This window comes from Ceratotherium simum, chromosome 22 (assembly GCF_057802395.1).
Source record: "Ceratotherium simum simum isolate JZ-2026a chromosome 22, ASM5780239v1, whole genome shotgun sequence".
In the NCBI taxonomy this organism is placed as follows: domain Eukaryota; kingdom Metazoa; phylum Chordata; class Mammalia; order Perissodactyla; family Rhinocerotidae; genus Ceratotherium; species Ceratotherium simum.
This window is the reverse complement of record NC_141921.1, coordinates 14324651-14351054: the sequence shown is the minus strand read 5'-3', so window position 1 is coordinate 14351054 and position 26404 is coordinate 14324651. Positions and strand designations below refer to the sequence as shown.

General features: G+C 52.3%; 2 protein-coding genes across 5 annotated transcripts in view; one reads left to right on the top strand and one right to left on the bottom strand.

Annotated features, from left to right (window-relative positions):
* The window catches only part of RNF220 (ring finger protein 220), a 220585-nt gene extending 213584 nt beyond the window's left edge, over positions 1 to 7001 (top strand). For all 3 annotated transcript variants that reach the window (XM_014796427.2, XM_014796425.2, XM_087446065.1), the window contains 7 exons: positions 22 to 118; positions 325 to 411; positions 550 to 605; positions 744 to 822; positions 4932 to 5040; positions 5184 to 5258; positions 5997 to 7001. In XM_014796427.2, coding sequence (XP_014651913.1) covers positions 22 to 118; positions 325 to 411; positions 550 to 605; positions 744 to 822; positions 4932 to 5040; positions 5184 to 5258; positions 5997 to 6068 — 575 coding nt within the window. In that variant the 3' untranslated portion in view covers positions 6069 to 7001. The remainder of the gene's footprint in view (positions 1 to 21; positions 119 to 324; positions 412 to 549; positions 606 to 743; positions 823 to 4931; positions 5041 to 5183; positions 5259 to 5996) is intronic.
* A 1539-nt stretch (positions 7002 to 8540) lies between these two features.
* On the bottom strand, positions 8541 to 26156 carry TMEM53 (transmembrane protein 53). 2 transcript variants are annotated; one of them, XM_004441999.3, is made up of 3 exons: positions 26008 to 26156; positions 14957 to 15078; positions 8541 to 10102 (listed from the first exon to the last, which is right to left on the bottom strand). In XM_004441999.3, the coding sequence occupies exons 1-3, from the start codon at positions 26066 to 26068 to the stop codon at positions 9449 to 9451; spliced, it is 837 nt and encodes a 278-aa protein (XP_004442056.1). In that variant the 5' UTR covers positions 26069 to 26156; the 3' UTR covers positions 8541 to 9448. The 2 variants fall into 2 exon arrangements, with proteins under 2 accessions (XP_004442056.1, XP_087302192.1); XM_087446066.1 differs by lacking the exon at positions 26008 to 26156 and adding an exon at positions 17791 to 18676.
* Between the last annotated feature and the right edge of the window lie 248 nt (positions 26157 to 26404).

Genomic DNA, 26404 nt, shown 5'->3' with positions numbered 1-26404 from the left:
CTCACATCCTGCTTCCCACAGGCTCTGGCTTCGTCATGTGCAGCGGCAAAGAGAATCCAGACAGTGATGCGGACTTGGATGTGGATGGGGATGACACTCTGGAGTATGGGAAGCCACAGTATCCTTGGGGCACTGTGGGACAAGGTTGGGCTGGTGGGACAGGCCAAAGGGAATAAGAAAAGTAGTTAGAACCTCTGGTACTCACCCACACCACCACCCACCTGGGGTCAGTGTCTCAGCTTTGGCCAGGGGAAGCCGTCCTGAGGATTTAGCCCTCATGGCCTACTGCAAACTAGTATCCACTGTCCTTGACCACCATGCCAGATACACGGAAGCTGACGTCATCCCCTGCACAGGCGAGGAGCCTGCTGAAGCCAAGGAGAGAGAGGCACTCCGGGGTGCAGTCCTAAAGCAAGTGTGGGCACAGGCTTGGGTGGGTGGGGTAAAGGGATGGGAAGCCCTGAGGCAGGGGTCACCCCAGTACCCACCCTCAGGGCTGTCCTGCCTGCCTTCAGGGCTCACTTTGTTCTTTCTCCTTCCTTTCCCTAGTGGCGGCCCTCCCAGCACACGCATCACACCTGAGTTCTCTAAATGGGCCAGTGACGGTAAGTCCTGAGCCAGCTTAGGAGTAATGGGGGAGAGGGGACATCCCTTGGGTTGTGGTGACTGACTGACTCAAACCCAACCCCTCACCTATGCTGCCCAGTCTGGCCAGAGTATGAGTTGCCTCTCTGTCCCAGCAGAGATGCCATCTACCAGCAACGGTGAGAGCAGCAAGCAGGAGGCCATGCAGAAGACCTGCAAGAACAGCGACATCGAGAAGTGAGTGTTTGGCCAGGAGGGGGGCCCTTTGCAAGCAGGACGGCCTGCTGCCAGAGCTCCTGGCCCTTTCAAGCACAGCTTAGTCCTGCAGCCCTGGGCACACAGCCGGCATTGGGGCCCAGCTGGTGCTAAGCGTGACTCTGTGAATTGATCACTGGGCCACGGCCCTGGGAGCCTTGGCGGAGGGAGGAGCAGTTCGCCTGCTTGCCTGCCTGCTGCGGCAGCCTCCGCCTGGGAAATGTGATGTATGGCCGCCCAGCCCAGCCGGCGCTCTTGATTCATCTCCAGTTTCTGTTTCTTAATCGGAAGCTAAATTGGTTTCATTTTTCTTGTCCTGGGTGGCGCTTGCAGTGGGTTTTAGGCAGGAGCATTGGGTCTCATCACTTCTGTAGGAATTTTTGGCCTGAGTTCTCTGGCAGGTGAAAAGGGGACCATGAGCACTTCACCCTGGGCTAGGCAGCCCCTGGCCTGGATCCCCAGGAGCCACAAGGACTTGAATCAGCTGGGCACCTTATTGCCTTTTCAAAAGCCCAAGCAAGGCCGGTTCTGGTCCCGGGAGGTGGCATTGTCCAGTTCTGCCTGTCTGGAGCTGCTGCCTTTGGCCATTGCTTAACTCCCCGCACCCACCCCTCCCTGCACTGGAGGCTCGGTTGCCTGGGGTTAAAAGGCAGCCTCTTCATTCCAGGGCCAGTGTTCCATCTTGCCTCCTGCCAGGAGAGTGGATTGCAGGCCAGTGCAGGGCCAGGTCGGTGGCCCAGGGTCACCTCCCATTTGTTTCCCTCCATTTTGTGTTGTCATAAATTCATTCCAGCCCGTTGTGGTTGATCAGTTTATCTCGGCCGGGGCTGCGAGTGCTGCTGGCATGATGTATGGGCCGCGGCGCGGGGCCCAGCTGCCCATGAATCACCGCAGCTGCTCTGTGTCAGCGCCGGAGTGGGCCGCACGGGTTCGGAGCAACCAGCTTGTGGGGGGTGGAATGACGTATGGATGTTTATTTAATAATTCTCTCCTACTCCAGCTGAGCGGGGCGGGCGGGGCCATAAGGGGCGCTCACCCTCGTCTGGAGGGGCTGCTCATAAATCAGAAAGACAAGATCATTAATCAGGGATGGCGCCCGAGCAGGAGGTGGGGGCCAGAGCCAGTGGCCCCATGAAGGCACTACCCACCCAAGGCTTGGGGACGTCAGGATTTCTGTCCCACCTGTGTGAGCACAAGCACCAATAGGCGGGGCTCTCTGGGACAAGTTGGGGACTGGCTCCGTCGTGTGCAGAGATCTCTCTTGGCTCTGGATCTGCCAAGATTGGGGACCCTTTGGTCCCCATGACTTCTCTCTTCCTTCTACACAATATAGGTTCCCACCCTAGATCTGTTTAACAACCCAGGGAAGGAGGAAGGCAGGATGCCAGGGCTTCTTCCAGGAAATTCTCCACCCTATGCCCTGGAGGGGCTTAGGAATAGGTCACAACCAACTTGGGTCAGGGGCTGGAGGATTGGGTATTTCACCAGAGCAACGAGTAGAGGCCAGGTATGTGCTGAGCAGATCCAGGATAGGGTGGGCTCTGGAGTTGAATGTGGCCTTGGAGCTTTTGGAGATGGAGTGGGAAATGGCTTCATTCTCTCCTGGCCCCATCCTTTTTGCCTTTCCAACTCTAGCTCATTTTCTGGTTTGGGGTTTGAGAGTTAGTTTTCTATTCTGGTGTAAGCTGCCCCCAGCTCAAGGCCTTCGTTTCCCCATCTTTGAAATAACCACATAGGACCAGGCAAATGCCCAGCCTGGCCCTTGGAGAGGAACGGAGCACAGCTACCCATCCTGGTCTTCTCCTCAGGAATTTACCAGCAATCTAGATAGGGATGGCCCATATGGCAATGGGCAAAATGCCAGAGGAGGAGCCAGCTGTGTAGGTTCTTGTCAGGAGGGGCAGGGGTGGTGAAAGCTTCCAGAGCTGGAAAGTTGAATGGACACTTCCAGGGAATCAGCCAGTACCAGAAAGACCTGGAGCCAGAGCCTTTCTCAGCTTCCCCTGGAGAGAGGCAAGGCAGAGAGAATCATGGACCCATGGAGTGATGGATTTAGAGCATTCTTGATGTAGGGATACAGCCATCAGGAAGTCACATTCTGTGTTGCTGCTAGTACCCTAAGAGAGAAAGAGATCAAAGTTTGTTGCTGCCCATAGAATGTTACCCACCATCCTCCCTGTGCCCTCCATTGCCATTTATGGCCCGCAGGGACAGACCACCTGTTAGCTTTCCAGTTTTCTAAGCTGATTATCTCCCCCAAGCTGGCAGAACAGGCCAGCCTAGGAGATAGTCCTTGCCCACACCACACCACACATCTTTGGAACCTCACTTTTATCCTGTCACAGCGCTCTTCCAGCATCCTCAACCACTTCCCATTGTCTGTAAGATAAGCTTTATTTTCTGATGGTGGCTTCTAAGGTCTTCCCGGATACGATCTCCTTTCCCACTTGAGCACCTTCTGCCTACCCACAGGTGAGCCTTCCAGCCAGGTGGGGCTCTTGGGCCTCTTAGCCTTTGTTCCTACTGTTGCCTGGGCCTGGAGACCTGTCTCCTCCTGGGTATAGCCGGTGTAGAGTAATGGTTAGTCACACAGGATCCATCTGCCAGGGTTGAATCCTGTCTCCCCTACTCTGGGAACCTTGGGCAAGCTACTTAATATGTCTGTGCTCTAGTTTCCTCGTATAAAATGGGAATATTAGAATCTTCTCATGGGGTTTTTGTGAGGTATAAATAAGATAGTAATTATCAATCCCTCAGTACAATCCCTGGCATTTAGTAAGTGCTTACTAAATTTTAGCTCTTTTATTTGTATTATCATCATCATTATTCCCTAAGTCCCCTCTCCAGTACCATCTTTTCTATTCCTCCAGGAAGGATTCTTCTCCCTCTGTGAGTTCCTCTGGGTTCTATTCACTTGTTTTAGGAGGAATCACTCCTTGAGATAGTCGTAGCTATTCCCTGTTTGGTACTGCAGCCCAAAGAGTCTCCAAGAAGTTGTAGGGACGTTCTTGTGCAGGACTTGGACAACAGGTGAGGGCTACATAGGCATCTGTTGGGCCTAGGAAGAAACAAGGAGCCTTTGAGGTATGCCAGGCCTATAGCCCAGAGACCTAGATATTGGGAGGCTCATCCAGTCCCCACATCTCTCACTCTCCCTAGGAGTTGGACTGGCTCTTTATTCAGCAAATGTTGACTCATACTCACGTGCCTAGTGTGGGGTTCATGTCCATAGTCAGTATTGGTGGAATGAGCAGCTTGCCCTCAGGGAACTGAGTCTAGCCAAGGAGACAGAGATTTGCCCTTACACTGCTGTGCTGGAGTCCAGTACGGGGTGCTGGAAGAGCACAGAAGGGGCAGCCGCCAATGGTGGTGCTGGGAGGAGGTGGGAACCAGGCCTGAATGATGAGATCAGTGGAGCTAGTGAGTTAGGAGGTGGGGGTGATCGGAGGAAGCAGAAAGTGCCAAGAGGCCAAGGAAATGAAAAACGGTGGTGTGTGGAGCAGCTTAGTAGTTTCATGGGGATGGAGCATAAAGTATGTGCTGAGGGATGCTGCTGACTGGGGCTGGACCAGGGAAGCCCTTGTAAGCCTTGTGAGGAGTTTGGTAGAGCTTCACTCTGGGGGAAACCTTGACATGTCAGAAGTAGAAATGGTCAAATTTCCAAAATTGTGGGTGCTGGAAGAATGGAATGGAGATTAGGGGACTGGAAGCATAGAGGCCATTCAGGTTAGTAGAATAATCCATAGACTAGATCATGAGAACCTGGACTAGTGGTGGTAGAAGTAGAGAGATTCCAGAGATATTAGGAGCTAGTGACTGATTTTGGATGTCGGGGTGACTGGGAAGGAATGGTTTGAGAATGGTTCTGAGGTATCTGGTTTAGAAATTCACCCGGATGGAGGTGGAGGAACTAGGAGGGTGAGGAGTTCAGTTCTAGAATGTGGAATGTGCAGATAAAGGATATGGGCAGGTTGGGGAGGCAAGGATGTCTAGGAGACATGTGGTTCTGGAAGTCAAAGGAGGTGTGGGCTGGAGGTTCAGATTAGGGATGCCAGCCTGCTGCTTGCCCACCTATGCCATCCTCTTTACAGAATCACCGAAGATTCAGCTGTGACCACGTTTGAGGCCCTGAAGGCTCGGGTCAGGGAACTTGAACGGCAGCTATCCCGTGGGGACCGTTACAAATGCCTCATCTGCATGGTGAGAGGAAGGGAACCTAAGGGTGCCCCTGCTCAACTTTAGTGCCCCCTGGGGGTTGGAGAGGGTCTCTGCACTGTCATCTGGGCTCTTTAGAGGGTGGGCCAGCCTCAGAGTGACCCCTTCTCTGCCCACCCCCTCCCTAGGACTCATACTCGATGCCCCTAACGTCCATCCAGTGTTGGCATGTGCACTGCGAGGAGTGCTGGCTACGGACCCTGGTGAGGTGGCATGGGGGTTAGGGAGTGGGTGACTGTTTTGGGTGACTGCCCGGATGTCCATGCTTATGCTTGAGCCTGCTTGGGGAGGTTGGAGCAAGGGGCAGGGGAGAGCAGGAGCATAGAGCACAGCCAGAAGCCAGGATATGCACCCCCCAAGCTCGCTACATTCTTTCCTCCCACCCTTCCCCTTCTGTGGGTTCACCGCCTGCTCCCTTCCCCCCGCCCCCACCCCCAGAAGGCCCACTGTATTACACACACTGGTGAGATCCCAGGTCAGGAGGAGGCTGGGTGTGGGTAAGCAGGACCAAGGCCTCGGCCCCTCCCCCTCCCCCTCCCATTACTAAGCTCCTGCTCCTGCCCCTGTTCTTCGCTCAGGAGCAGCCATTAAAATGTCGCCCGGAGACAGCAATAAAAGGCCCGGACGTGGGCTCTGTGTCCTGATCAAAGGCCGCATGTAATCTCGTTAGGGCCGCGGCAGCCACAGCTGGACCCAGCCTTGTTCTCATTACCGGGGCTCCCGCTGCGGGGCTAGCCAGGCGGTTTGATCCTGGCGTCCCCCCAACACAGGAGCGTGCCTGCCTGCTCACAGAGGCTGCCCATGCCTCCCCAGCCTGGGCTGACAGGACCGAGGTCCCAGCACACAACTGGTACAAGGCGACGGCTGCAGGCCCGGGTGCTCCCACAGGCAAACACGCGGTCCAGTGTGTATAACCAGAGCCCTCCCTGTTCTCCCTGCAGGGTGCCAAGAAGCTCTGCCCTCAGTGCAACACCATCACAGCGCCCGGAGACCTGCGGAGAATCTACTTGTGAGCTAGCCACCCCAGGCAGGCCTGGCCTCGAGCAGCCCTGCCTGCCGCGCCTCTGTGATGTGACCCTCCCCCTTGTACATACGTGCACACAGGTCCCCCATGTACATATGTGCACACATACGCACACACACGCACACACACAGGACTCTGGAGCAAGTGGAGGCCGAGGCCAAGGCCTAGGCCCTGCCTGCTGGCCCCCACCAAGATTGGGGACCATACCTGTTCCAGGCTCTGTTCCCAAGGTGGGGCAGGGAGGTGGGGCGGGGGGAGTAGCAGCAAGGCTCCTGAGATCCAGCCCCCAGACTGACAGACGGACAGACAGACATGCAAACACCAGACTGAAGCACATGTAAGATAGACCGTGTATGTTTACAATGTTGTGTATAAATGGGACAACTCCTTGCCCTCTACACCATACCTTCTCCTTTGGTTGTATGATTTTCTTCTTTTTTTAAGAACATCTGGAAGCAGTGTCTCCTTCAGGGCTGGCTGGGAGCTCGGCCCACCCACCTCTTGGGGTGCCTGCCTCACCCTCTCCCATGGTGTCCCTTCCCTCTCCCATGTGCTCAGTGTTCAGTGGTGTATATTTCTTCTCCCAGACATGGGGCACATGCCCCGAGGGACATGATCCTCTCCTTAGTCTTAGCTCCTGGGGCTCCTTATAAGGAGTTGGGGGAGGGGGGAGGCACAGGAAATGGGAACCGAGCTGATGCAGGGGCTGAAATTAGGGCTGGGTGAGGGTGCTCCTGGCTGCCCAGCCTTCTGCTGAGAACCTTTCCTGGGATTAGAGCTGCTGTTCCCAGGGAAAAGTGTCTTCTCTGCCCCTCCCGTGGGCCCCATGGTGTGATGCTGTGTCTGTATATTCTATACAAAGGTACTGGTCCTTTCCCTTTGTAAACTACATTTGACATGGATTAAACAAATATAAACAGTTGCTGCCTGTGTGTGTGTGTGTGTGTGTGTGTGTGTGTAGGGAGGAGTGGGTGATGGGGTGGTGTGGACAGAGGCAATTAAGGGGTTAATTCCTGGCAGCAGTGTGGGGGGAAGGACTTGGCTATGGGTGTGTAAAGGGGTGCAGAGTTGTCTGCTCAGGGGCCCTGGAGCACTCCTTCAGGGGTGGGGGTGGGGCTCAGGACCTGGACTCCTGACTATTGATGGGTAGGGGCTCCAGGTTAATTCCTTATTGATGCAGAATCGTCAGCTCATTAATCACAGAGGAGGTCAGAGCTGGGGGGTACAGAGGGGATGCAACTCTATCCCCCAGTCTAGGGCAGGAGCAGCTATAAGCTTCAGTGAAAACATAAGCCCCAAACCTCTACCCCTTTCTAGCCCCCTGAAATGTGAAATGAGCCAGGGACCAAAAATGGAACCCCCCATTTCAGCCCCCCATGGCTTTTTATGCTCCGTCTTAGTGACCAACAGCCTGGTATAGCTTCTGTGCAGCTCAAGTGGAAACAGTAGAAACCCGTTATCCAAGATGGACCCTCAAGTCGGGGAACTGACACTGGGCAGCTAGCACTGAAGAGGGTGCTTTGTCGGCTTATCATCCCCACAGCTGCCCACAGCCAGTGAGGAATCAGCACCCTGGGTGCTCGGGCAGGTGCCTGAAGCTGCAGATGAGGCCTCGCCCACCACAGAAAGCTGTTTTGAGAAAAGATTCTGCTAAAATTCAAGACCCCCGAGGATCTCCATGACTTCAGACTCCTATTCTGTACACATTCTCATCAGGCGCACCCTCTGTCTTCCCAAATCTTCTTAGACACACCCATCTCCTCTGGGATGCCCACAGTGAATACTCCAGAATCAGGTCCAGTTGGCAGCTCCTGCCTCCCTCTGCACCCAGATAACAAATCACCTGGGTGAAGGCCCTTCACAGCCCCATGCCCAGCTTGATGGCACCAAATTTCCTGAACACAAGGATCCTGGGGCCCAAGATTCTAGGGAATGTATGTGGTCTGTCAAGGTGCAATAGCCCCAGTGATGGCTGCGAGTTGGGAAAAGATGTGGGTAATGCCCAATTCCCATTAGGCTGGCTCCTTTCAGGTCTCAACTCTCCCCTCTCCCTGCCTTGGACTCAGTAGGTCCTTGATGGCTGGTTACTCCCACCCTGGGGACTATATGCTCTTTAATAGAGGACATTAACCCAGAGTGAGGGCATGAAGTGTGCCCTGCTGTGGGATCCTTGAGCTCTGTCTCATGGCATAGGCAGCACTGCCACCTGTTGGCCATGGCTAGGAACGCAGCCACACAGCACAGGAATGGGCTGCAACAGTAGTGGGGAGTCCCAGAGGGCAGAGGGCTGATGGGATCAAGATAGAGCTCAGCTCTGGTGACAGAGGGGGTCCATCAGCTCTTAAGAATATCAGGGGTCAGCTCCCACCCAGAGCTTTTCCAGCCGTCTTCTTCACTGCCTGTCAAACTTTCAAAGCCCACCCCTGCCTCCCCAAGTCCCTTGGTCACCACAGTAAGCTCATTCAATCAACAAATATTTATTGAATACCTACTATGTGCCAACATTGTGCAGCAGTGACTTGTAGAATGACAGATGATACAGAACTCAAGACTGAAGCCACCTCTCCTGCCTAGAGAAGATCCAAGTGGGTCTCATTCAAGGAAATGAAGGAGCTGTTTCAGCCAAAAGCCCTTGCCGTGGTTCTGGTCTTTAGGACTCCTGACTTAGCTTGTCGCACCTCCCATATGGCACTGCTGTCTTCCTGCTCCCCACTCCATCTGCCCATTACACACACACCTTGCAACTTTCCTAGATCCAGTGGCTTCCTGACAAAGCGTGGTGAACCAGGGCAGGCCCGCCACCCTCTGCATTCTCAGCTACCCATCTGGCTTCTACCTCAGACTCCCTGACAATGAGGTCAGAGAAGCCTCTCTGAGTGAACTGCCAAGTGTGATCTATGGGGATGGTGCTTCATGCTGTGGGGCTTTGCCCTTCCAGGGCCTTGAAGCAGAGATCATAGCCCCTGCCCCAGCCTGATCCTACCCTCTGGCACCTCCCCACAAAGCTCACCTTCCATCCAAGGAATCAAAGTTCAACCCTGGGGCTCATCCTCAAACTGCCCCCACTTTGTTAACCCTTTACAGCTTAAATACCACAAGAGTCAGCCTAACTGTTGCATTTGTCCACACAACCACTGCAAGGCTCCGGCAGAGACACGCCCAGGCACTCCCGCCCCCTGCTGGGATAAGCAGACTACCACATTCCCCCGGGGACAGAGGCCCATGGGAATTCTCTACTGGGGGACCCACAAAGTCCTAGAGGGCCGTAGGGAGTTGAATCAGAAGAGCATCCCACCCATGGGTGTGGGTTGTGAGGAGGTGTCAGGCATTTATTTTTGGAGCAGAGGTGAAGTGAGTGGGGCAAGGACCTCAGCAGTGGACACAGCTGCGCATGAAGTTGACACAGAGGTTCGTGTAGTAAGTAGGGCAGTCACGGAGGTGGCTGACGTGTGCAGATGACACAAAGTCCACAGAGCGCACCAGGACCCGGTGTGCCAGGCGGGCCTCCACCATGCGTTCCACGTCCCTGGCCAGGACCACTTCGTCGGCCCTTGAGTAGAGGTAGAGCTCGGGCCAGCGAGAGGGTGCCTCAAGGAGCCTGTCATAGAAGTGGGTGTGGAAGAGGGCAGTGAGTGGAGCGAGCAGGACGTGGAACAGGACTGCCACCAGGGCAAAGGCCACCAGGAGCAGTAGGCGCAGCACAGCAGGCCGGTGCTCCAGGATGGCTGCCAGGGCCCGCAGAGCCCCCACCAGGTTGCTATCACCAGGACCGCTGTCAAAGATGGTGCCTACCACACGCAGGTGGCAGAAGCGCCGATGGGTCTGCAGGAGCTCCAGCACATATCGGTACAGCATGGCACCAGCGTTGCTGAAGACATGGAACAGCAGGGGCTCCTTCTCAATCTCGTAATCAAAGAGGACCTCAAGCAGCTTCTGAGCCAAAACACGAAGCGAAGGGATGCCCAGGGACTCGGAGAAGAAGACCATGTGCCATGGGGCTGTGTATCGGATCACGATGCAGCCCTGGGGAGAGGAGAGAGGCCTGGTCGGTCCCAGGGATGGGGTGGGGGGTGGGTCCAAGCCAAGGTCAGAAGGGTCCAGCAGCTCCAACTTCCAGAGGCCCATAAGCCCAGCAGTGCTCCAGGCCCTGGGCACCAGCTCACCACTCACAGACACAGGCGCCTTCCCGAGTGGAAGGTACACTCCAGGCCCATTTGTGGAATAATCACTTCATGCTGGCCAAGCCCCCTCAGCCTGTGATGGTATGTGAGGCCTGGAGCCCAGAGCATGCTTTGGCGACATCTGGGCTGACCAGAAGGAAGTCTCTACACTCTGGTCCACGCCCTGTCTCCCTCCCACCCTCGACCTTGCAGCCTCATCTGCTCAACTCTGGCACATTTAAGGCCTCACTGCTTGGCTACACCGTGCTGCAGCGACTCTGCTCTGTGCTGTCTCTACCTCCCAAGCACAAGGAGGTATACCCATAAGACCCAACACCTGAGACAGCCTGCAGGCCCCAGCCTTGACCACCAGAGGCCACTCGTGAGCCAGCCCCGCATCATATCACTCTCTGGCCACTGCCACCTTCCCACAGGGCCCTGAGAGCAGAGTCCATACTCTCTGGCATCAGGGGCTTGGTACCCAAATGTCTGGTTCCAAGGCCTGGGATCACTCCTCCCACTTGCCATGAAATTCCAAATATAGTAAACACTGTTGTTTCTCAAATTCTAAAATCTGAGCTAAACTCTCTAGGCTTCTGTACCCCTCAATGCCTGGGTCAAGTACACCTCAAAGTCTCCAGCCAGATCCCCTTCTAGGCCAATTAGAACAGGCAGCCAAAGCCACCCTGTCTGAGTCCTAATCCCCTCTCATTACCCTGTTCCAGAGAAAAAAGGCCCTGTGTCAGGGGAATCAGAGTTAGGCAAGCTGTGGGGTCAGACAAGTCTGGGTTCCATTCCTGGTACCACCACTTGTTAATAGTATGGACGGGGCCAGCTTGGTGGCGTAGCGGTTAAGTGCACTCACTCCACTTTGGCGGCCCAGGGTTCCGAGTTCAGATCCCAGGCGCGCACCGACGCACTACCTGTCAAGCCGTGCTGTGGCGGCGTCCCATATAAAGTAGAGGAAGATGGGCGCGGATGTTAGCCCAGGGCCAATCTTCCTCAGCGAAAAGGGGGGGATTGGCATCGGATGTTAGCTCAGGGCTAGTCTTCCTCACACACAAACAAATTTTTTTAATTAAAAAAAAGACTATGGATGAAGAGCAATCGACTTCATCTTTCTGAGTCTGTCTCCATCTGTAAATTGGGATAACATCCATCCCGTGGGGTTATGGTGAAAATTAAATGAAAAAATGTATCTTAAGTGCACAAAACAGCACTTGCACAAACTAACCTCTCAACTCAGTAGCAGTAATTCGTGGTGGTAGGAGTAATAACAAGGAGAAAATTCTATGGGCACAGTACTTGAATGACCCATAGCCAAACAGGAGTGGTTAGCAGAGGTAACCCTGCCATTAGCCCCCTGACTTCGTCCCCTCCCACTGACCCCAATCTGACACCTGCCCCAACTCCCCCTGGCACTGCTCTTACCAAGGCCCTGGCGTGCCTAAGCACCCCTCCCCCAGACTGCAGAGGGGGGTCGCTGATGCCACCTGGCCCCTTAGCTCTGGGAAATTTCACAATGTGCTCTGCTCTAACTCCTCAGTGGGATGTGAAATGTCTTTCCATCCACCCCCAACCTACACACAGCATTGCCCACAAATGCAAACCTACTCCCACATCCCCACCACACACGTACGACTCCTGGGACTAAACAAAGCCATCCACCTCACATCCCACAGATGCAGACACCCACGGCGCCCACCACTCACTAGGGTGCACTCACTGCACTACCTATGAGTGCACAAAAAAGCACAGCCGCCAACACACACCCACAAGCACACATACCACTGGCGAGTACACACTTGCAGGCTGCACCACCTTCAAGAGTGCACACGCGTGCACGCACACACATGCACACAAACACACACTCCTCGCTAGGAGCATTCACATGCAGAACTACCTGTTGGTACAGACATAAACTCAGCAATTGCTGTGAACTTAGCATCTTGAGGGCACACACATCCCTGTGAAAGGCACACACACACCAAGCTTCCCTACGCCCATGGGTCTGGGCCTCCCCTGGAGGTTTCCCAGGTGCCTGGCATCTCTGCTGCCACCTCCCCCAGTCAGATGCTACTAGAAGTCCCTGCGCCAGGGACCTGGTTCTTGCTGCACGTCAGATTCCAGTCTCTTCTCTCTCCCCTGAAGCCAACCTTCGCCACCTCTGCACATGCTCGGTCCCAGGACTAGGCCCTGCTCCATCAGTCCTCACCTTGCTCCCCTCTGTTTCCAGTCTTTTCCTCTCTCTAGATTCCTGCTCAAACCAATCTCCTAAAACAAAAAAGCCTCTGCCTTTACATCATGTTCCCCTCTAAATCTATCCCACCCTCTCTTCACCTTCCTAGACAAACTTTGACACCCACCCTCTCCACCTCGTCCCCTCCCACTGACTCCAATCTGACGACTGCACTGCTCTTCCCAAGGTCACCCACAATCTCCCAAATGGTCAATTCCCATGATGCCTTTCAGTCCCCACCACTTCCCCTCCAGCTGCACTCAGATCACCCGCTCCTGGAAATACTCTCTGGTAGCCTGGGCTCTTCAGTAAGTCAGCGTCATGAAAATGGGGGACTGCTCTAGATTTAAAAGACGCTTAAGGAACAAAATAACTAGATGCAATAGGTGATCCTGAATTGGATCTTGGTTTGGACAAATCAGCTATAAAGGATACTTTGGGGACTATTAGAGAATCTGAATGTGGACTGGAAACTAGACAAGACGAAAATTTATTAACATGGGAAGGTAACGATCATGATCTGAAAAAAAGCAGGATGCAAAAGAGTATATTCAATAGATTTCATTGGGTAAAGAAAAGATGCACACAGAAAAAAAGCTGAAACTAATGTGTAAATAGAGGTAACCTCTAGGTGGTAGAATATGGTGTTTTAATTTTCCTTTAAATAATAAAGTATTCGGAGTCTGGGGTTGGAAACATTTCTTTCTCCACACCCATCCTGTCCTCCCAGCCAGAGGGTAAAGGCAGCCCCTCCCTTTCCCAAACAAGCCCCTGACCAGCCCTGCCACCTCAACCCGCTGCCTGCCCTGGGATCGCTTTCTCCTCCGCTCCCTCACTTTCTTCCCCGCGCCTTCCCCCCGGTAACACCCTTCCCTCTCCCTCCACAGCGGCCCAGTGCCCAGGGACTCTCCTTCCCTGGATCCTGTCACGCTTTCCCGGGTTTTCCCATCCATCTTTGGCCATTCCTCCTTTCCCGTGGGCCCTCTTCATCCTCCGCTCCTCTAAGTCTGGCTCCTCTGGGCTCCGTCCTTGGCCCTCCTCTCCTTGCCCTCTACACACTCCCTGCGGATCTCACCCACCCAGGGCCTGGCTCTTCTTCCAGCGTCCCTCGTCTTCAGAACACCCCCCCCACCCAGGATCTGCCGCAGCCGGAGACTTGGCATGACCCAGGCTCCCCTCCCGATGGCCACGCCCAGTCTCACATTCATCTACCATTCCACCTCCTCACAGGCTCCTTGATCCAGCAACCTCCCTCCCCCCCCCCCCCCCCCACCACCAGCCCCAAGGTCCCGGCACAGCAGGCACCCCAACAAACTCACTCCTCCGCTTCCAGTCCCGCCCTCCAATCCTCCCCCACTCTGCAGTGAGGGACCTGCAGAAGCACAAGTCTAACATCACACCCCTGCTTAAATCCCCCGAGAACCCTCCCCAGCCTCATCTCTTGACAGTTGCCCTTTCTTGCATTCTCTGTTCTAGCCACACTCACTATTCCTATTCCTCCGCCCGCCCTCAAGGATTTTAGTTTAACGGAGAAGCCAGATACACAGGCTGAAACCACTTGCTGAGTAAGGCAATCCGTATACGGCGACGCCAGAGGACCAGCCTTGTGGGTTGCAGGGAGGCCTCAGGCTCAGAATTACATTTTTCCCGCAACCCTTCTCCCATTCCACGGCCACCACACATCTCAGGCACGGTGCAGTCGTGGGTCAGTGGAGGGAGGCCGAGGCAGGGGGCGCGGGGCACCAGCTGGCCTTTCTCCCAGGAGACACCCACTCCTCCTCAGTCCAGGGCTTCCAGGTGGCGGCTGGGGCTGTCTAGACTGGCGTCTCCCTGCTTTGGGAGGTCTGGGCTGAGGAGGGCAGGGCCAGGCCAGAGGCCAAAGATGTGAAAGGGGCTTCCAAAATATAACCAGGCCCTCCTAAGGCTCTCTCTCCAATTACCACATCTAACTTTTGGTGCTGCCCGAGAAGAAGCAGGAAAACCTCAAGCCTGAATCTCTTTTCCAAGAGGCTCTTCTGATCTGGCAATGTGAACATGCCATGGTCGACCCTAAGACAGCAGCTCACCTGGTCAGAAAAGCAGCAAGTCTTGGGAGTGTAGACTATGCCCCACACACCTGGCCCAGGCTCCTGCTGCCCAGATAGGCAGCATCCAGCCAACAGAGACTCAAGGTCTGGGCCGACTCCACAGCTGGGAGCACCTCAGGGCTGCACTGCCCACTGTGGGGCTTGAGGAAGAAGGAAGGGGACAGACCAGGCCACAGAGCTGGCAGCAAAGTGGGGGTAATCCTGCCAAAGTCCCCATGACCCCTGTGTCTTCCTCACAGGCTTCTTGGTGCCATCCCCAGGCTTGCCACACTGGCGGTCAGCCTTCGCTGCAGCCCAAAGATGAGGGCAGCCAAGGCTCAGGATTCCCAACAGAGCGGCCCCAGATGACAGGGCCCAGCATGCTGGCTGTCCACATGCCTGCAGTACTCACCCTTTTGTGGTAGATGGCGCTGTACTTGGCAAGGTTCTTGTCGGAGCAGCCACCCCAGCCCAAGAGAATCACCAAAGGCTGGCGAGTCCCTGCCTCCTTCCCACCTTGGCTGGGGCTGTTTTCTGAAACACAGACACGGTATGACTGTCAGCACCAGAGCTGGGGCGCTAAAACATTAACCATTTAAAGATGTAAAAGCCATTTTTATTTTTAGCTCGCAGGTCATACAAAAACAGACCGTGGGCCAGATTTGGCCCATGGCTTGTGGTTTGCTGACTCCTAGATTAGAAGGTGAAATTGTGTGGAGAAAGCACTCACTTTTCTCACCTGGGCTATGTCTTTCAGTCTCGAAAGACAGGTGTCCTCCTGTGGGTTCTTCCAGTGACCCTCCTGAGAGGCCAAAAAGCCACTTGAGGCAGGACAGAGGAAGAAGCCCCTGGGAACCTGAGGTACACAGGGCTGGCAGGATGCCTGGGCCTGGCACCCATTGGTTCCCTGCCTGCAGCCAGAGTGGTGCTGGCTCTGGACTGGCCAGTCACCCCCACCCATCTGTCAGTTGCCATGCTGTGGCAGCAGCTCACACAGAAGAACTAGAAGGACTTACAACTAGGATATACAACCATGTTTGGGGCTTTGGAGAGAAGAAGGAAAAAAAAAAAAAAAAAAGGAAAGATTGGCAACAGATGTTAACTCAGGGTGAATCCATCCCCACAAAAAAATAATAATAATAATAGCTGATGTTTTTTGAGGCTTAACTCTCATAACAACACTTGAGGAATATTATTATAGATGAGGAAACTGAGGCACAGAGTGGTTAAGTTACTTGGCTAAGGTCACACAGGAAGTGTAGAGCCAGGAGTCTGGCCACTTCAGAGCTTCTATGCCGCTGGCCCTGTCCACAACCAAAAGCACGTCTCCTTGGGTGATGGACAGAGGCATAGCCAGCTGCCTCCTCCATGGTTGCTTTTAAAGAGGCCTCCCTGCAACCTTGGTGGTCAGACCTCACCACATTTCCCCTGCCCAGTAGTCCCCATCCCCTTGGGGGACTTCTGCACAGGGACTGTCTATTGCTAGTTATCTGCCCTCCCGAAAGGACCAAGTATACCCTTCTGAGGATCAAGCTACTTGGCTATGCTCAGCTGCCACCTTGAGATTTATGGATGCCAGTGGTGACCTGGCAACAGTAAATTTCAAGGCCAGTTAAGAGGATGGTAAATATAAATCACTAACCTTTGGACAAAAGGAAGACAACAATTTCCTGTGGAAATTAATGTGATTGAAAAGTTCAATGTTCCTGCTCTCCAGCAATGGTGACTCCGGCCTCGGAGATTAACTGCCTGCACCCCTGGGGATCCCAGGCTGGGCCGCAACTCAGCCTGGAGCAGGAGCTGTCAGCACCTCAGTCCCTTGCTGAGGCCTGCCAGTCCCCCCAGGGTCCCCTGGGGCTGCCGTGGCCTCTGATGAGGGAGGCCTTCCACAGCTCTAACTTGGGCCACTCCTAATATTCTCACCACCCTTCTCGGCCTGTGTCCCTGTCCTCCGCCAGGGCAGCTCTTTGCCTGCACTGGCCTTTCTGGTGAAGGGGCTGTATCTGGGCCTCACGGGGGCCCAGCCCGACCTTGCTGGGGATGACCACCTGTGAAGCTCAGGCTGCGGCAGCCCCCTGGGTAGTAATCAACAGCTGGTTTGGATCTACTTTTGAATCCTGAGATCCAGCAGTTGGACTTCTGAGCCTCCTCCAGGGAGGCTCCCTTACCTCTCCCAGTCCCCCGACACATTCTCCTCCCACAACTCGGAGCCTCATGTCATGACCTCCTCCCAGTGGAGCCACACCGCTAGCTCTGATTCTATACATGAGGGGCTATAACCAGAAAAGCCCAAGGTGCTCTGGGAACATGGCTGAGATAGCGATGGTGACCGGGAAAGGCCTCCCAAAGGAAGACACACTTGCTGCGCTGGCCTTGAAGGACCAGTAGGAGCATGCCAGGTGGAGCGGGGCATGAGCAGAGGCAGGGGGTTATGCAGATGTTATAGTTGGTCTGGGGCACAGCGAGCAGTCACGGGGGTCTAGACACCTAGGTGAGGGAGCGGCAGTAGTCAGGATTGCTGCCAAGAGCAGGACTGGGTCCTGACCCTGTAGGGCCTCCATGCCATGCTGAGGAGTCAGGATTTTATTCCATAGAAGTGGACAGCATATGAAGATTCTGGAATTGGGGAGCAGCATGATCCAATCTGTATTGATTAGTGACTTGCACAACTATCTATTTAATGTCTGTCTTGTCCCTTAGCCAGCAGGCTCCATGAAGGCAGGAACTGGGTCTGTCACATTTATCCCCACATCCCCTGTGCCCAGCACTGTAGCTGGCCCGTTCAGGCACTCAGTAGAATGTGCTGAATGAATGAACACGTGGCTGCAAAGTGAAGGATGGATCCAAGGAGAAAGAGCTGGCCTTCTTCTTGTTACCCATTGCCCTTTCCAGACTAATAAAAGTAACTGCTATGGCTATTGTTATTTATTGCCACATCCAGATCATGACTGCTCCACCCTCTTATAAAAGCGCCTTCCATTCCACTGGCCATATCGCCTTCTTCCCTCCTGCTGCTGACAGCTCCCAGCTCCCGGCCGGGCCAGGGAGGCTGCTGCCCCTCAGGCACTGGCTCAATCTCCCACTTATACTCCAAGACTTACCATGACCCTGCACAGGCCATCCTTGCAGGGTTGCCTTGTTCCGAAACCATCACAAACCTCTCTGAACTCCTCATCTCTTTCCAGCTCCTACCCTCCCCCTCTTTCCCATCACCAAGAAGAACAATAACAGCAAAAAGAACATTACATGTCGGGGCCGGCCCGGTGACGTAGTGGTTAAGTTCACATGCTCTGCTTCAGCAGCCCGGGGTTCGCAGGTTTGGATATTGGGCACAGACCGCTTGTCAGGCCATGCTGTGGCAGCGTCCCATATAAAGTAGAGGAAGATGGGCACGGATGTTAGCCCAGGGCCAGTCTTCCTCAGCAAAGAGAGGACTGGCAACAGATGTTAGTTCAGGGCTAATCTTCCTCACCAAAAAAAAAAAAAAAAGAGCATTATGTGTCAGGCACTATTCTAAGCACCTTACCTATCAACCCATTTAATCTTCACAGCAATTCTATAAACAAGGTACTGTTATTATTCTCACTTTACAGATAAAAGCTAAGCCACAGAGATAGTAAATAACTTGCTTAAGGTTACACAACTAGTAAGCAGTGGAGCTCGAATCCAAACCCGAGTGGTCTAGAGAGCAGCTCGTAACCACTATTCCAGCCGGCCCTGGGCAACAAAACCCAAGCCCCCAGTCTTCACCAAATCTCAACTGCCTCAGCTCCAAATCTATACACACAGCTGCCTCTGTACATCAGCAGATCCAATGCTGACCCTTCCACCTGCTCCTCCTCGGGGACTGGCCACCCCAGCCAGAAGCTCAGTATATGCGGCCTCATTTGGTCCTGCAACCAACCTAATAATAAAAGCTACCCAATATTGTTAGCTATTGTCCCCATTTCACAGATGAGAAAACTAAAACACAGAGAGGGTAAGTCCCTTTCCCCGAGAACAAGCAGCCAGAAAGTGGCAGAGCCAGCATCCGTCTCTGGACCACCATGCCACGCTGCCTCCCGCCAGGACCTCACACACGCTCTTTACTCCCCAGCCAGGATGCTGACGCTTCGTGTTTATGCTTTGCTAATGCACATTCCACCTGCTGAGTCAGCTCACTGCTCACATCCAGGAAGCCCCCCTTGATGCTGTCCCCAACCCCTTCTCATCTCCCCCAAATCACCAGGCTGGGTTAGATGCCCCTCCTCTGTACTGTTACAGCACCCACCATCACCATGCCACTAAGCTTATCACAACGCACTGACAGTGGCCATTAGGAACAGGTAGGAGGCCACTGTAACAGGTAAGGCAAGAGATGGCAAAGGCCTGAACCAGAGCAGTGGAAGACAGGGAGGAAGGGAGAGGGAAATGACAGGCAGAACACACAACAACTTCGGAACATGTATCAAAAGCCTCAAAAACATGCAATCTTTGACTGAGTAATTCCACTTCTATGAAAGAAAAATGTTTAATCATATGGAACTATTCAGTAATACATTAAGCAGATCATAGATATAAATGTGAGAGCTAAAACTATAAAACTCCGAGATGAAAACATAGGAGTAAATCTTTGTGACCTTGGATTAGGCAACGGTTTCTTAGATGTGACCAAAATACAAGGAATAAAAGAAAAAAAATACATAAATTAGGATTTCATCAAAATTGAAAACTTCTATACTTCAAAGGATACCATCAAAAAAGTGAAACCCACAGAATAGGAGAAAATATTTGTAAATCATATACCTGATAAGGGGCTTGTATCCGGGATATATAAAAAACTCTTACAATTCAACAATACAAAGACAAATAACCCAATTTTAAAATGGGCAAAGGATCTGAATAGACATTTCTCCAAAGAAGATACAAGAATGGCCAATAAGCACATGAAAAGATGCTCAACATCACCGTCATTAGGAAAATGAAAATCAAAACCACAATGAGATAACACATTATACCCGCTCGGATGGCTACAATCAAAAAGTCAGAATAATAACACGTGCTGATGAGGATATGGAGAATTCAGAACTCTCATACACTGCTGGTGAGAACGTAAAAAGACGCAGCCACTTTGGACAACAGTTTGGCAGTTCCTCAAAAAAATTAAACACAGGGCCGGCCCCGTGGCTTAGCGGCTAAGTGCGCGCGCTCCGCTGCTGGCGGCCCGGGTTCGGATCCCGGGCGCGCACTGACGCGCGGCTTGTCCGGCCATGCTGAGGCCGTGTCCCACATACAGCAACTAGAAGGATGTGCAGCTAAGACATACAACTATCTACTGGGGCTTTGGGGGGGAAATAAATAAATAAATTAATTAATTAATTAAAAAAATTAGGCAAATACTTAAAAAAAAAAAAAAAAAAAAATTAAACACAGACTTACCGTATGACCCAGCACTTCCACTCCTAGGTATATACTCAAGAGAAGTGAAAACATATGTCCACACAAAAACCTATACACAAATGTTCATAAAAGCTTTGTTCATAATAGCCAAAAAGCAGAAACAACCCAAATGCCTATCACCTGTAAACAGATAAACACAATGCGGTAAATCCATACAATGAAATACTTTTTGGTCATAAAAAGGAATGAAGTACTGATACAGGCTATAACACGGATGAACCTTGAAAACATATGCTAAGTGAAAGAAGCCAGCCACAAAAGACCACATATTGTATGATTCCATTTATATGAAAAGTCCAGAATAGGCAAATCCATAGGACAGAAAGTAGATTAGTGGCTGCCAGGAGCTGGAGGGAGGGGGGAATGGGGAGTTACTAATTATAATGGGTACAAGGTTTCTTTCTGAGGTGATGAAAATGTTCTGGAATTAGACAGCGATGATGGTTGCATAATTCTGTGATATACTAAAACCCAAAGAATTGTAAATTTTAAAGGTGAATTTTATGGTACGTGAATTATATCTCAATAATGCCATTATTTAAAAAAATTAATAAGAATATATTATATGAAAAAAGTTGAAAAGCATTATGTACAACAGAATACATATATATATTAATATGTGCATATATATGTATATATACACACACATATACATATATTTATACACAGAAAAAAATACATCAAATATTAATAGCAATTAACTCTGGGATTAAAGGCAATTGCTTTTTCGTGTTTTACTCATTTTCTAAAATCAATATGCGTCACTTTTGCAATGCGAGTTAAAATGTTATTTAAAAAAAAAGACAGGAGACTCAAAAAGCAGAATCAAAAGAAGTTGAGAAGTCAAAGAGGTCAAGGATACACAGGAGCCCCTTGGCAAGGCGGAAGTCTTCTTTTCAACCCTGGCACTTCCTGAGCACCCTATAAAACAATTTAATCTCTCAGGCTCCCTGTCCCCTAGAATTTCTCAACAAAACAACACTGACGCCGATAAAACAAGAATTACAGATACATATATTGTACAACAGTTCACGCAATAAAATTAAAGTGTAAATTCGATTGTGTATATCCCAGGGGCCTATGGAGGAAAGGGCTGACAAGACATAAGGGTTCGTGACACAACATGTGCTTCTCATCTGTAAGCCAGAATCAAAACACAAAGAATCTATGTTTTCTTCTTAAAATGCGAAGAATAAAAGGATCTTCAATTTCCTTGACTTCCCAGAAATACTTTCTAGATCCTCACAGTTCCTATATTTAAATTAAATTACTTTATCTTAAATTTACTTTTATTTTTTTACTTTTTGAAATAACAGCATAGGAGAGTGGCATAGTATCTAAGAGGATATACTGTATAAAACCGTATAGGGATTCACCTCTTTGGCTCTGCCACTAATACCTATGACACAGACCTTGAGCAAGTTCTCTAAGCTTCGATTTCCTTATCTGTGAAATGGGCATAATAATACAAAGGATTAAATAAAATAATGACTCTCGAGGACTTAGCATGGTACCCAGCACAAAGCAAAAGTTCAGTAAATCTAAGTTATTATTGTTACTTCATGAAGAAGGCATGTTCACTGCAGAAAAAATGGAAAATTAATATCTAATAAAATTGGAATCATACTGTTTTGTAATCTGCTTTCTTCCATTCGGCAATATATTGTGAACATCTCTCCCTGTCAGTTTATATGTTTCTACACCATTCTTTTTATTGGCTGCAGAGCAGTGATAGAATATTTCATAATTTATGGTGACCAATTTCCCATTATTGGACATGTTGTTTCCAATTTTTTGCTGCCATAAAAATACTTTAATGGACACCTCTTTCTTTGTGCACGTCCTTAATTGTTTCCTAGAAATGGGATTGTATTCAGGCAGCATTTCCTAATGGCAACTGCAATCTGCATGCACAAGTTTAGGAGTAAGGCTCCCAAGCTGAAATCTGGGGTAACCTGGGGCAACCTCCCCCGAGCTTCTGTTCCTCATCTGTAAAACGGAAAAAGAGTACTCCCTACTTCACGAGGCGCTCCTGAGGATTAACATCATGAGAGGAGCTCGTGGCAGGTCTGGCATGTGGGTAGGGCATGGTCAACAGTGTATGTGCAGCAGAAACCTCCGAGACCTCCGAGAAAGGAGGCCTGCAAAGGGTCCATGAGGTCTGGATCTCAAATCCAAGCCTAGCACAGCACCTGGTAGAAAGCAGACAAACTAGGAAGGGTTTTTATTAATACATGAAAGAAAAAGAGATCACAATTCAAAAAATAAACAAAACTCCTCTGTTTAAAAAAAAAAAGCGCCTTTAGGGTCTCCACAGACAAAAAGGGGATCTAGTCCCAACTCACCCTTCACCTGGCCTTTGAGGCCTCTCTGGTGTGACAGCTCCCTAGAGCACACACAGCCTCCGGCCAGGGCCTGGCTCCCTCAGGCGCTCTCAGTCCCCTGGGGCCTTTACTCCTTTCTGCTGCTCGCCATCTCCCCGTCAGCCCTCCCACAGCTCCGGGTACAGCCGGGGCCACTCTCCTCCAGGAAGCCACTTGGACCAGTGGGGCCCACCATGGTGGCCCAGCCCACTCCGGACTGCTTCACTGGTGCCACTGAAAGCTTCCTGAGCCTTAAGACGATGTCTACATTTCCCTGACCCAGGCCAGTGCTTAGCAGAAAAGCAGGCTCACAACAAAGCCAGGGTTCACAATAAACCTGTCACTTCCCCTCTCTGTGACCCCTGGAAGGCCTTCTTTGTACTCTAAGAGTGAGCCCTTTGTCCCTGTCCCATTAATTCTGTGAATCAATTATTCCTAAAAATGTTTACTGAACACAAGAGCAACATGGTGCCTTTAAGAAGGCCTGGAGGGGCCCTGGGGCGGGACCCGGCTGACCAGTCTCTGGCGGGGAGGAGGGGCAGCGCAGCCGGTCTGCCAGGACGTCAGAGCAGCTCTGGCTGGGGCCCACAGTGCTGCCAAGTGACTCTGTTCAGCTCACTTCGCGCCTCACCCTTGCCAGGCCCCAGCAACAGTGCGCAAAACTGTCAAAGGCACTAGGACAGGGATCCCCGCTGTGGGAGCCCCGAGAACAGAACCTTCCCCAAAGAAATGAGATGAAAGCCGTGTATTTAGGAGGGGGAGGGAATCAGTGGTCAGAGAAGAAGAGTGGGTGGGGTTGGGAGAGATGCCAGGTCAAGGGATCGGCTTCAGCAAAGAACCAGGCAGACCACCCTCAGCATGGCAGCCACCGATACTGGCTGGTGGGAACCCCAGCAGAAGGATCCTGGACTGCCCTGCCTGGGATCTGAATGACCCCAGGTCTGCAGCTGCCTTCCAGCTAACTGATGTGCCAGCAGCAGCTGCTCGCCTCTCTGTCAACTCACAGCAGTGCTGGGCTCTGAGGTTTTGATGTTCAAATATGGGGGAAAAGCAATTCCAGAAACTAAATATGACAGTCCTACACACTTCTTCACCATTAAACAGTAAATGCAAAAGAGAGACAATTTCCGGGGCGCCCAAAGACTGCCACTCTGTGAAGCCATGTCAGCCTGGCGGGGAGCTCGCTGCAGGTGGGAAGCAAACAGATTCAGGGGATCACAGTGCTGTGACCTTCTTCTGAGGGGGCCTACAGCCTCCAGTTCAGCTCCGGCATATGCACTTTGAGAAAGAACGGCAAGATGAACTAAAGCCAGTCCAGAGGAGCAATCAGGAGGAGGAGGTTATCAGAACCACATCAGAGGAGAGACAGCTGAAGGCCCTGGAGGCCTTTCTCTTGGAGAAGAGACATTTGAGGAAGAGAGGAAGCAAGATGACCTTGCTCTGTGTTGTACCCACCACGAGCCTCAAGCCCTGCAGTTACCACATCATTGTGAAACTACCTGCTGATAAACCCTCACCTCTACCCAAAACCACAGCTCCCTGCAGGGAGCCTGTGTGAGTCACTTCCGAGGTCCCAGCAACTAACCCATGGCCAGGACACAGCAAAGGCTGAAGTGAAAGCAGAAATGACAGGAAGGCCTAGTGTGGCTCAAGAAAGGGAAGTGCTTTCTAACAATCCCAGTTGCCTCCCACAGGCCAGGATGTTTGGGAGGAAGCATCCTGTCAGGGAAGGGTCTGGGAGCAACAGAACACCCTCATGCTAGGAAAGGATGCAGCACAAAATGGCCCCTTGAGATTTCTTCCAAGTCTAGGACCCGGACTCCTGAGGCAAGGAGGGAAGCCACAAGGGGAGGGAATACAGCCCCAGAGCACCTGCTCCACGCCAGGCACAAACACCCAGTCACTATCTTATTAACCGTCCCGATCCCATGCGGGAGGCACTCTTGTGATTCCATTTTACAGGGGAGGAATCTGAGGCTCAGGGAGGTTCAGTAACTTGCCAAAGTCCAGAACCAGGAGGAGGTGGAGCTGAAATGCAAAGCAAGACCACCAAGTCTGCCCACCTGGGCTGAGAAAGAACTTCTGCCCTCCTGGCCGTGCAGAAGGCACTCCAGCCCTTTGCAGCTGAAGGCTCTCCAAGGGCAATAATATTAATTGGCTTCATCTCCTGCAGCTACCAAAACTTTTCAAAAGCATTTTTTACATCTATAAACCCAAGAGCCCTAAGCCAGCAGATCCTGCTCTACGGAAATACAGCTGGTCTAGAGCCATCTATTCTGTGGGAGCCTAGGGGCTACCCTCCCTCCCCTTCTAGACCCCAACCAAGGACCACAAGATGCTATGGAAGGGTCTGGGAAAGCTCTCCTGAGAAGGCAACGTTAATGATGAGCCGGACAAGCAAGGGGGCGGTGTGGGGCAGCAGAGTGGAAAGGGCATTCCAGACAGAGGAAATGGCGAGAGCAAAGGCAGAGAAGCAAGAAGTGTGTGGAAAATCACAAGCAGTTTGGGGTGCCAGGACATAAAACCAAATTGAACAGTGACCAAACTCAAAGGACACAGTGACCAAAGAAGGAAGCAGGGGCTGCTAATCATGAAGGACTTTGTATGCCATGCTAAGGAATCTGAACTTGATTTATCCTGAGGACAATAAGGAGCCACTGAAGGGTTTTACACAGAGCAGTAATAAGATCAAACCTGTGCATTAGGAAGATCATTGTGGTGGCAATACAAGAGGCTGAGCTGCTGGCAGTGAGAGACTGGAGGCGTGAAGGTGATGAGGACCAATGCAGGCGAGACACAAGCCGCGCAGGCTGAGGGGTACTTCAAGGCTCCTCCACCATAATTCCCAACTGGGGCCAAACTTTCCATTCTCTGGGTCCCCCATCCTACTCTCACTGCCAGGGGCACAGGCCTGCTCTACAAGCTACTAATTTTGTGGAGCCTCCCACACACCTTTCTTTAATGATATGACTGCAGTGAGGAAAATAATGCTAATCACTAAACTCACTCCATGCCAAGCATTATGCTGAGTCCTTTACACAAATAATCTCAGCTGTGCAACCAACAACCCGGTGAGGGAGGTTACCAGTTTTTGCAGATGAGGAAACTGAAGTGCAGAGCGGGTAGCTTACCAAAGGTCGTCCAGCTACCAAAGGGAGGAGTCAGGATTTCAACCGACTTCTACCTGATGGCAGAGACTGCTCTGTTAACCACTGCCAAGGAGAGTGGAGAGGAGGGAGGAATACGGGTTCTGCGTCCCAAGCTACTGCAAGGACCCCCGGGAAAATAGTAGGTGGAAAATAATGGGTGGGACCCCTAGCCACAACCACCGAGAAGAGGCTAGAAGTGGGAAGGCCGACCCCAAACAAAGGAATCAGGAGACCCCTGCCCTCTGCAGCCTTAAGAAATGAGGACAAGGACCTGAGAACGCCGACTGAAAAGACAGAAAAAAGGGCCTCCACAGCGGAGGGCGCAAGGAAGGGGCGGGGCTCAGACAGGTAAAGCGCTCCGGGGGCGGGGCTTAAGAGGGGGCGGGGCTCTCAGGGCCCTACAACGTCTAGGACCCGCGGGACCCTGTGAGGGGCGGGGCCACAGCTGCGCTTGCGACCCACAGACTCGTTAGGTCACCTCCCCACGACTGGACCCAACCCTCGTGCCATACCCTGGCTCCGGCAAGGCTGATCCGGGATCTCGATGGTGTAGTCCAGCTCAGCCGAGGCCATGGTGAAGCCGCTGGCCCTCAGCACGAGCCTCCCGCCGGAACTCCCGCTGACGTGCCCGCGCCTCACCCGGGCGCCTCCTGGGCGCCGCCCAATCACCACCCACACTCCCCCGACGCTGCCCAATCCCTGAGCCGCGCTCTGTGACCTTCCACCCTAGCAACCACTGAGTTTCTCTCGGAGCCTCTCGCAGCACCCCTCTAGCTCGGCCCTAGCAACCGTGCCCCGCCCCGCTCTAGCTCTGGCCCGCAGCCATTGGCTGACTCGCTTGATCTGGATCGGGTATTGGACAGGCGGGACGCCGGTCACGAAGAGTACCCCCCCCACACACACACATAC

What these genes read in the sequence shown, in the direction of transcription:
- TMEM53 (XM_004441999.3), bottom strand. Translation starts at nt 26,068, where the DNA reads ATGGCCTCGGCTGAGCTGGACTACACCATCGAGATCCCGGATCAGCCT. An exon ending in TCAGCCTTGCCGGAGCCAGG is followed by an intron (nt 15,079 to 26,007) that starts GTATGGCACGAG and finishes TCTGTGTTTCAG; the next exon opens with AAAACAGCCCCAGCCAAGGT. An exon ending in GCGCCATCTACCACAAAAGG is followed by an intron (nt 10,103 to 14,956) that starts GTGAGTACTGCA and finishes TCCTCTCCCCAG; the next exon opens with GGCTGCATCGTGATCCGATA.